Raw genomic sequence first — 9,273 nt, 5'->3', positions numbered from 1 at the left:
TAAATTCCAATCAATTTTAGGGCTGAAATAACTCTCGCAACCTTGAAGTGGCGCATAAATACAGTCGTTTTTTTTCAGGTTTCACATTCTGTAGTTTCGGTTTGAGGCTCGAATACAAAGTGCGCCCTCTTATATAATAAATTATAAGTTTCAAGGTGATTAATTAGTAGTGTTCGTCACATGAATACGACATGTGCAATTCAATTTTGTGCGGACACTTTGTTACTAGCACTTATACTTAAAAAAACATATAGTAGTATCCAAAAGTATTTATTGACAAAAAAAATGCAAGGACAATAATGTTATTATTAATAATACTTCTTATAACTATCAGAAAATCAAACATCATAAACAAGAAATAAAATATAGAAAAATAAAGATAATCTCTATTGTGCTGTAGATGGTGCACAATCAAAGAAGAGGAAAAACGACGACAAAAATAAATAAAACAATTAATTTATATGAATCAACCGTGGTTCATCTTTCGAATACGAAAAAAAAAGGTCGCCACACAATATTTGAACTGTAGATAAACCACTAGATTAAAAATAGCGTTATTTATCGAAAAACAAATTAATATACAAAAAAACATAGGCATACTTAATTCAAATGTAAAAATGATAATGATACAAGAAAATATTTTTACATTTCTTATCTTAAATTATCACAACTGAACAGTGTATACATTACCTATACTATAAAATACTCATATCAGTCCATCGGATAACCCCTGGACATTTATGACTAAAATTTGCACTGAACAGAGTCTTTAGACGTGGAAGGCTGGGTAAGAGTGGAACATTCAGAACTGACAGACGATAAACTATCCATGGTGTTAAGTGTCCCGTAAGTATTTTGTGAGCAGGTCATACAAATGTAATCCTCATCCTCGCATATGTCCTGCGCCGACAGACCAACGCAAGCCATATGAAACCACTTATCACACCCACCGTCACATTGAACCCAATCGACGTTCTCACCGGAAGGCTTCAGACAACCCGTCGCCGCGCAAATATCTTCGTCGTCGTCCTCCGACCCCGTGGACTGACGGCGCCGACCCTTACGACGCGTCCCTTCCTTCTTCCCTTGCGAAATCTCTTTGGCTTTTTGCGGCTTCACCTTCTTATTCTCGAGCTCGTTCTTTACAACCTTCGTCTTCTTCAGCAGCTCGAGCTCGTCAGACCGCCGCTTACGCCCGCGCTTCGAAGGCAAGTTCTTCGAGTGCATCTACAAAACAAGAACAAGTTAATGTATATAGTTAAGTATATTTTTCCTTTAATCTTTATCATGGAGACCTGCCGCATACTGCACTATTACCCGCATCTATTTTAGTGCTATTATTACTATTATGTATTCACTAGAACTACACTTACGTCGAAGTCGATCAAAATCGCGTCTTTGTCGGAATCCCGCGACGCTTGAAGCAGCTTCCACAGCTGGAAGGTCTCGTCCAGGTACACCTCCAAAAGGTCACCCTCCAGCAGGAGCTCCTCTATCTGCTTCTTGATCTCTGGAGGTATCAAAAGCTTGTACTCGCTGTTATCAAACTTGGGGAAGTGCAGCGAGTATGCGTGCTCCCCCATGCGGTCGTCGGCCGAAGCATACCCCTTCGAGTCGTCCGAGGAGTCCGTGACGATTGAATTCTCTTCGGTCCGGTGGTCCTCCTGGTTCACCCCACTATAGGGCGCAATTTCGTTCACCCTCGCGTGCAGCTCCGGGTTCTTGTACGCTCTTTTCAGTTCACTGGTGATGATTTTCTCGGTTCTTTGTCGAGCCGCAGCCTCCGAGTACTTCTGGCTAAACGAAGACAGTTTGTTTTTAGCTGCTTCGAGTTCCGGGTGCTGCATCAATTGTCGGGCGCGGTCTTGCCAGTTCATCGCGCGCTCGGTGAGGCTTTGGAGGGCTTCGCCCTCCGGGACTCTCACGTATAGCTTCTGCAGGGACATCAAAAGGAGAAGAATGGCGTCCAGACGCGGCCTCTTAGTCCTAAAGCAGGTGGGACACAGGAATTTACAGTCTTTGAAACCCAAATGAAGTGCGACGCTTGTGAAGTTTCCTTTGTACTTTGAAGACGCAACTTTGGGAAGTGGGACGCAATTTGAGTGAAACCAGTCCTTGCAGAGTTCGCATTGCATCATCAAACCGAAGAGACCTCTCTGGCAAACGCAGTACGTGGTAGTGTCATTCGGGTCGAGGTTCTTTTCCGAGTTTGAAGCTCTCACGTTTCGGATTAGTTCCATTTCTTTGTGTTCGGCTTCTTTGAATAGGGAAACCACAGTTGCTGGGTCCATATCACTGGTCAAGTTAAAGATGCCGTGATCGTCTTCTGGACCCTTTTTCCGGCACTTGTTAACATTGTTGAATTGTACCCGAGGCGATAGTGCTTCCATTAGAGTGAAGGTGGAGTTTTTTCGGAGGAACGCCCGACTGGTTTTCTCCTTCCAGGCGTTGGCGGTTTCGAGGTACGATTCTAATTTGCTAACTTCGACCAAATGAAGAGATAATTGATGACCTTTCTTGATTAACTCTTCCATGTCGTTGAAGTATGGGTAACACTCGGCGGAATTCATTTCCTCGAGTTGACGTAACCAATCTCTAGCACGATCCATAGCTTCAAAAAGGAACTCTTCTGACGGAAGATACGAATTTATTTGTCCTGCTTCTTTGAGGAGTTTGTCGACTTCTATAAGTACTTCGCTTCCAGTATCTTTTAGAATGTCTTGTGCCTTCTGTTCCCATTCCTCACTCCTCGTTAGTAAAGTTTGCAGTTCGCTCAACTCATTCTCAATTTCGGGATTAGGCGGCAACTGACCACCCGTTTTGATAATATTTTTGATGGACTCCAGTCCCAAAACTTCGGTTTTCTTCTTATACGACAACACGTCGTTAAGCCAAACGCACTGACGTAATCTCAATTTAATACTACGTAAATTTGGAAGTTCTATACACAAATTGTTTCCTTGACTAATACATGTTTCTAAATCCGAAATCGAACAATCACTCAACTTCATTTCCAACAAATTTTTACTAGTGGTTTCGAATTTCTTAGTTTCATCTAATAAATCTTTAATACTCTTTGCTTCCTCTAAAATACAAACTAAGCTATCTAATTCTTCATTGAACAAAATTAATTCTTTCAAAGTCAGTTTGTACTTAGTGTCCGACGAATTCCGAGTCCTCGTGCGCATTTTGTTTAAGTCAAGTTGCTGAATCACTCTTGCGCACTTCTCTGCGTCGTCGACGGCATCCGTTAACGTTTGAAGCAAATCACACTTCGGGAACTTTTTGCCGTCGGCTTCGTTCAGTAACGCTTTCAATTCTTGCAACGTTAACGTTTTCGGGGTTTTCGGGTCTAGAGCATCCTTAACCCGGTTAACCCAATGGTCGAACGACTCGGCCTTCAATTTCAACGATTTTAGCATTACAGGTAACTCATCTAACGTGTAACGATAACGAAGAGTGTAATTCTCTGGATGACAACTGCATAGGTTAGCGTAATGTCGAAGACAAACAAGCACATCAGGTGAGCATTTGCAAGTTACTGCAGAAAGGAAGCATGTAGTTTTACAAGTGTCACATTGTCTCTCGTCATCAGGAAGCAACTCGAAAGCCTCGCGCTCAGCGTTAGAAACGCCCTAAACACACATAAAATAACAAATGAAACTTAACAAACAGTACAAAATTTACCGCATCCAGGAGGTTCTTGCGTAGGGTTTTCTCGGTTTCGACCATCTGCAACATGTCTTGGTATGTGGCCGCGGCGATTGTCAGACCCAACTTATCAGGGTCCAACGCCATCTTACACACCAGCTCGTCGTGCGAGAAAACACAAAAACGCCTCAGATTTGAGTAGTGCAGGATGCACTCTCGACCCATTCTGAGCCAATCCGCCGGGGCGAAATTCACAGCCTCCGCAAAATTGTACCTACAACATTACAACCCCCAATCAGGTTAGCACAAATAGATCAGAGTGGTGTAGGTCACTGTATACAGACGCGGTAGTTGCAAAATCATTGCAGATGCAGGATCCTGCACCTTTACGTCCATTTACTTTAGTGCTATGACGTACACCGAGCTTCAATACTTTCTAGCCAGAAATCACGTACCCTTGATTGAACCCTGCGTGGTACGCCCTTGGGAAAGTCACCACGAACTCGCCAGCGTGCTGATCCGTCCGGTACACCGGAACCCCAGCTTTCATTAATATGTTGGGGTTCATGATCGTGACCAGTTGATGCAGTAGATCTGGCTGCGACTGGAACAGCTCTGGCGCTGCGGATTTCATGGTTTCTTCAAACGCTTCGGCCATTTTTCCAGGAACTCCATACCATGTCTTGGCTTCGCCCCAGTGGAGGTAGTTGATCGAGTAGCTCCAGTGGTCTTCATTGTGCCAACAAAACGTGGCGAAGCACATCCCTACGTACATCCAAGGGACTTTCATCCCCGAAATGTCCGCATTGATGTACCCAAGGACCGAGTTCTCTAACACTGGGAGGTTGTTCAAATTCCAGCCGGAATCGGCGTATTCTTTGTCCCCGGGTAGTAGGTTTAGCGACGTTTTGGTAGGGAAGCCTGAGCCGTGGTCCATCGTGTGGAGGTCAGCACCGTATTCAACCGTCACGTCTTCATCGATCGAGGAGACGATGCGCCAGAACTCTTTTTCGACGACACCCGTCGGGACCACCTATTCTGACTTAAGTAACACAGTTAAGGTAAAGTATGATACATACGTGCACTGGCATGTTGAAATACTCCGATTTGAACTGGTCGGCCATGTCGCCGAACTGTTGTAACGTATACTCCCGCTGTGCCTGCTCAAAACCGAAGGCTTCCATAGGTTTGGATACTTCTTCAGCTACACATTTCGGGCACCGCCAATCCCCTTTCGGGATTTCCCCCAGCGGCGGCATGAGGCAAAACGTGTGATAACTGTCATCGCAGCCGTCACACAACAACATGTATTCTTCAGAATCGCCACGGTTACAATTGTGGCACACGTATTTCGCTAACTGTAACACAAATCCGTTTTGCCGTCCCCCGCCACTCACACAAATACTCACAGGATCGAAATCGTAATTGACAGTTTTGTTATGCCGCTTCTCGTCGTCCTTATCTTTACTGATGGCCATTTTCGGACCAGCTCCATAAAACTGGAGGCGTTTCAACTCTTTGTTCTCGTCTTTACATTCCTCCTTCACGTCGTCTTCCAGTTTTGGCTAAAATGGTTTTACTAAACTATGCGGTCGGTTGCAGTTTAGTTAAGTCGGAAAATGTTACAATAGACGATTGGGTTAAACTCTACGAGAATAGAAACCAAACCAGCAAAGACAGTATAGCAATACAATCATCAATTAATGGACGGGAAAGCTTTACGTTTTACTGGTTCGTCGACCCGGGGGCAACATACGGCAAACCAAACAGGCGACGCGTTTCAACAGCTACGCTGTCGTCTTATCGGACAAAACTAAGATTTTAGCTTAATGTTGACAACTTGTGCTTATCTCGTTTTATCTTGTATCAACTTTGATACGAAAAAGCCTCTCCCCTTGATAGCAACGACGCAAAAGATAGCAGGTGAGATGTTTAGGTATATCGTGAGCTGCTGAAACGCTAAATGCTACTTCAATTTTATAAAAAAAAAATTAAATTGTATAATATTTTTTAATTACTCCCCCCCCCCAGATGGATTTGTTTAATTATACTTGAGAGACGAGGGAAGTTCTATCTAAGTAACTTTCGACCAATTTTAAACTTGTAATTAGTAAGTAATGATGTTTAACTAAGACTTATAACCCTATTCCACTGACCCATATTTCATCTTTTATGAATGAAATTCGGTCACTAGATTACGGTTCTAAATTTTAATCAAATATGGCACCACAGCACATCAAGTAGGCGTCAACTAATTGCAAATCCAAAAGATGTCAACGCGTTGTCCGGATGATGCCAACGTTGGTCACACCCATCGTATTTTGCGTCAAGCTTGATGTTTTCAAAACGTTCTTGCGAGATAAGCACAAAGTGATTAAAACGATTATACTTTCAACTTTTAACCTTTGTTCGTTTATCTCTATTACAACTTTTAAGCTTCGTGCTTAAAAACATGTAATGCTCCTTTAAACAAATTTTATTATTATTATTATTATTATTATTATAAATAAAACTTGTTTGTTTTGGATATAAATGATATAAAAACAAAATATAAATAAAAAATCAAGCACCGCCATTTTGTCGTAACAAGAACGACTTGTCAAAAACCACGTGATTTTTGAATCAAGGTGCGTAATGTTGTTGTTACGTAACGCATTGGGTGTTTGAAATGATTTCGCACGTATGTGTCACTTGGTCAACGTCGTCTACAACCTTTTCCCACTTAAGTAAAGCAAAATTCGGAATAATTACGTCAACTTCGAATCGTTTTGACCGCCGGGCGTGTTTTTCAGGTGGTGGTTTAATGGCCATCCTCCCTACGATCCCGTGCGGTTTATAATCTTTATCAGCTTTTTCGTTTTCTTCATTAATTGGTGATGTCATTTTCTAAAGAAGTAAATAAATGAGGTGTGATTAGGGGAAACCGTGGGGACTTACAAAGTTCATAGTTTTCCCTACTTTGAAAAGATCAAAAGGGAAAAGTAATCTTTCATAGTGGGTTTTGAGGATGGTTCCTATGCTACTTTTACCAGGAGGGTATCCCATATTAATGGCGATTTTTGACCATTTTCTGTCTTTGGTTACTTGCTCAAAACCACCTATTTAAAAAAAAATAATGTAATAAGAAGGAGCAGAGGAGACTGATAAGTAGAAAAGCGATTATAGTAATTAAGTAATTACCTTGACTTTGAACAATGCTGTGTAACGTGTACAAGTCGATACATCTTTTTTCGACCATTGGGATTTTCAATGTGGAACCTTGGAGTTCCCAAAATTTGGCGATTTGATCGAGAAAATTTAGTTTGACCCGAGTTTTAGCCTAGAAAAAGAGGGGTAATTTTTGTGCAAAATTATGTAATAGAGGTACCTCTAGCTCATTTAATCTTTGGATTCGTGGTGTAAATCTTAACTTATCGACATCAACGGCAAAAGGAGGCTGCCAGTTCTAGAAAAAATCACAACGTATTGTAGATAACATGGAAATATGGCAGCCAAGTAATTTGTAGCCATAATACTTTAGGTTATTAACAAGTGTAGTTGAACAAAAATAGCTGGACAATGAGGTGGTCAAAGTCTGATCAAAGGAGGCTGTCTGCAAAGTTTTGAAAAATTCGTGACTTACTGGGGGTGGTTTGATTTTGCAAATGCCTGAGCCTTCAGCGTATTTTCGAATCTTATTAATGTATTCAAGGGGGTCATTAAATTCCTCCTCAGTTGGATAGAATACCGGGGCTTCCGGGGGCGGATCAAACTCGAAAGCTTCTTCTTTGTAGCCATATCCCGATTCTTGTTTAGGTGTGTGTTTCGCGTTGCCATGAGTTTTAACAGGACTGGCTGTTTTATCCAGTTTTGTTGTCATTTTTACTATTTTTACATAATTAAGTCCTAGAAGAAAAACGCACGATGGATTTTTGAGCACGAGTCACAGGAAAACGGCTTTTGGACACAGTATAAGTCACGGTTTAATCATCAGCTCGGGAAAAGTTACTTTCCAGAAGATTAGCGAGGTACTCTACCTGGCCGTCACTATGGTTTCATTTGCGACGAGTATTTATCCCAAATCGCCTCAATGCTGCGTACTTTTCTTCCCCGAACTATTTCACAACACTTTTCACATCGATACACCAATTTTTGGACAATTTTTTTTTAATTCTGAACCAACACACAACAACATTACATGTAATAATATCCCCACCAGCCGTCATCGATTGCTTGTGGAACTTGTGAATAGCAACATAACAAAGATGGTCTACGCTTAAAATTAATGCACCTCGACGGCGAGAAAACGCACACTTTCCGACCGTATCCCCGTGTCTTTTTCGATTGCGTAACTGATGGGCATTTTTTTCTACCACCAAACACCTCCCTCGCGCACTTTACTCGTAAAAGTCAACTTTTAGGTTAACTAGAAAGGTACGTGACGCGTAGTGAACCAGTTCGTTGTTGCGATCTGTCATCGCCTGCCACCACTCGACCACTCAGCTGACTCACTGCATAGCAATTATTTCTGGACGAGTATGTTGGGCTGCATAACTGCTGGGTGTCATTTTTGTATCACAAAAATTAATTTAATGAAATAAACATGCGCTCTTTTTCGGCGTTACGAAATTTCCCGTCTACCAAAAAGAGACAGTGAGTGAGTACATGAACAGTACACACATACGCAGCTAAGGTTTTACTCACGGGTGACAAATTGGGTCACCGTTACGTGGACTAATAAATATTTCATGCTTCTCAAGAGTCAAGACGCGGAATTGTTACACACTCAGCAATCGTTTACTCGCGTCAACTGATCTGGGTAACATCAATCTCGACTTTTAATGGATATCGAGACACTTTTATCCAACTACGTAAAAATAAACTAACGTCGCACTTCAACATCGCTATTTCAAAATGTGGAAACTACAAAATTTTACAACAAAATCAGTATCAACAACGAACTTCAACAAAACTAAAAAAAAGTCAAAAATTCATAGTCACCCTGGATAGTAAATGCCAAAATCAAAAGTAGCAAAGATACGAACCGCCTCTGCAAACATCACCACCGAAAGATGGTGCGCGATTACAAATATGTTATTCTTCCAAAGTTTAAATTGCAAATTAAGCAGTCTGATAATTTGATTAATTTTAATTCAAGGTTGCTGGCGACAACTAGTAATTTCAGTTATAACAATAGTTACATGTTTTACTTTACCTTGTATGTTGAAACACAAATCTTGAGATTTGTGTTTCAATCCAAATGATGCATAACAGAAATTTTATAATGAATGACAAAAGGAGTTGGTTTTCAAGATTTTTCATTAAAAAAAAATTACCCACAACTTGTGGTGTATTTGTCGTTTTGTTTATTATTGTATGGAAAAATTAGACAAAATAAAGTTGAAATGGTAAAAAATTGAAAGTTGTGTTCATTTTAATAAAATATATTATCAATATATAACATTGTAATCAAGGACGTTATGTTAATACAACGGCCTTGACTATGGTACACTTCTGACATTACTAAGATAATAAATAATGATAGGTACTACCATGCTAAGCTAAAGAGCAGTATCTCTGGTTTTTTTCTTGAGATAATAGTGGTATTTCTGAATTTTTTAGAAGGCATTTTATTACCCTGGA

At 40.9% G+C, this 9,273-nt stretch overlaps 1 protein-coding gene across 3 annotated transcripts; it reads right to left on the bottom strand.

Moving 5' to 3' along the window:
• Positions 1–254: 254 nt before the first annotated feature.
• Positions 255–8,409, bottom strand: LOC135141879 (lysine-specific demethylase 5). Of its 3 annotated transcripts, XM_064073450.1 has the most exons (12): positions 7,668–8,408; positions 7,274–7,536; positions 7,019–7,096; positions 6,832–6,970; positions 6,589–6,749; positions 6,403–6,537; positions 5,061–5,216; positions 4,731–5,009; positions 4,107–4,684; positions 3,688–3,925; positions 1,374–3,635; positions 255–1,227 (listed from the first exon to the last, which is right to left on the bottom strand). In XM_064073450.1, the coding sequence occupies exons 2-12, from the start codon at positions 7,508–7,510 to the stop codon at positions 745–747; spliced, it is 4,746 nt and encodes a 1,581-aa protein (XP_063929520.1). In that variant the 5' UTR covers positions 7,511–7,536; positions 7,668–8,408; the 3' UTR covers positions 255–744. The 3 variants fall into 3 exon arrangements, with proteins under 3 accessions (XP_063929520.1, XP_063929519.1, XP_063929522.1); XM_064073449.1 differs by having other exon boundaries at positions 7,274–8,408; XM_064073452.1 differs by lacking the exon at positions 6,403–6,537 and having other exon boundaries at positions 7,274–8,409.
• Positions 8,410–9,273: the final 864 nt, after the last annotated feature.

The sequence above is a fragment of the Zophobas morio genome, unplaced genomic scaffold (assembly GCF_036711695.1).
Source record: "Zophobas morio isolate AGI-343-1 ecotype UQ-CSIRO unplaced genomic scaffold, CSIRO_AGI_Zmor_V1 ptg000044l, whole genome shotgun sequence".
In the NCBI taxonomy this organism is placed as follows: Eukaryota; Metazoa; Arthropoda; class Insecta; order Coleoptera; family Tenebrionidae; genus Zophobas; species Zophobas morio.
Note: the sequence above shows the minus strand (reverse complement) of the source record. Positions and strands in the feature narration are given on the sequence as shown.

Excerpts from the sequence above, each read along its gene's own strand:
- LOC135141879 (XM_064073449.1), bottom strand. The coding sequence starts at position 7,510 with ATGACAACAAAACTGGATAAAACAGCCAGTCCTGTTAAAACTCATGGC. Across the intron at positions 6,750-6,831 it reads CAGCATTGTTCAAAGTCAAG|GTGGTTTTGAGCAAGTAACC; the intron begins GTAATTACTTAA and ends TTTTTTAAATAG. Across the intron at positions 6,538-6,588 it reads TAGGGAAAACTATGAACTTT|AAAATGACATCACCAATTAA; the intron begins GTAAGTCCCCAC and ends TTACTTCTTTAG.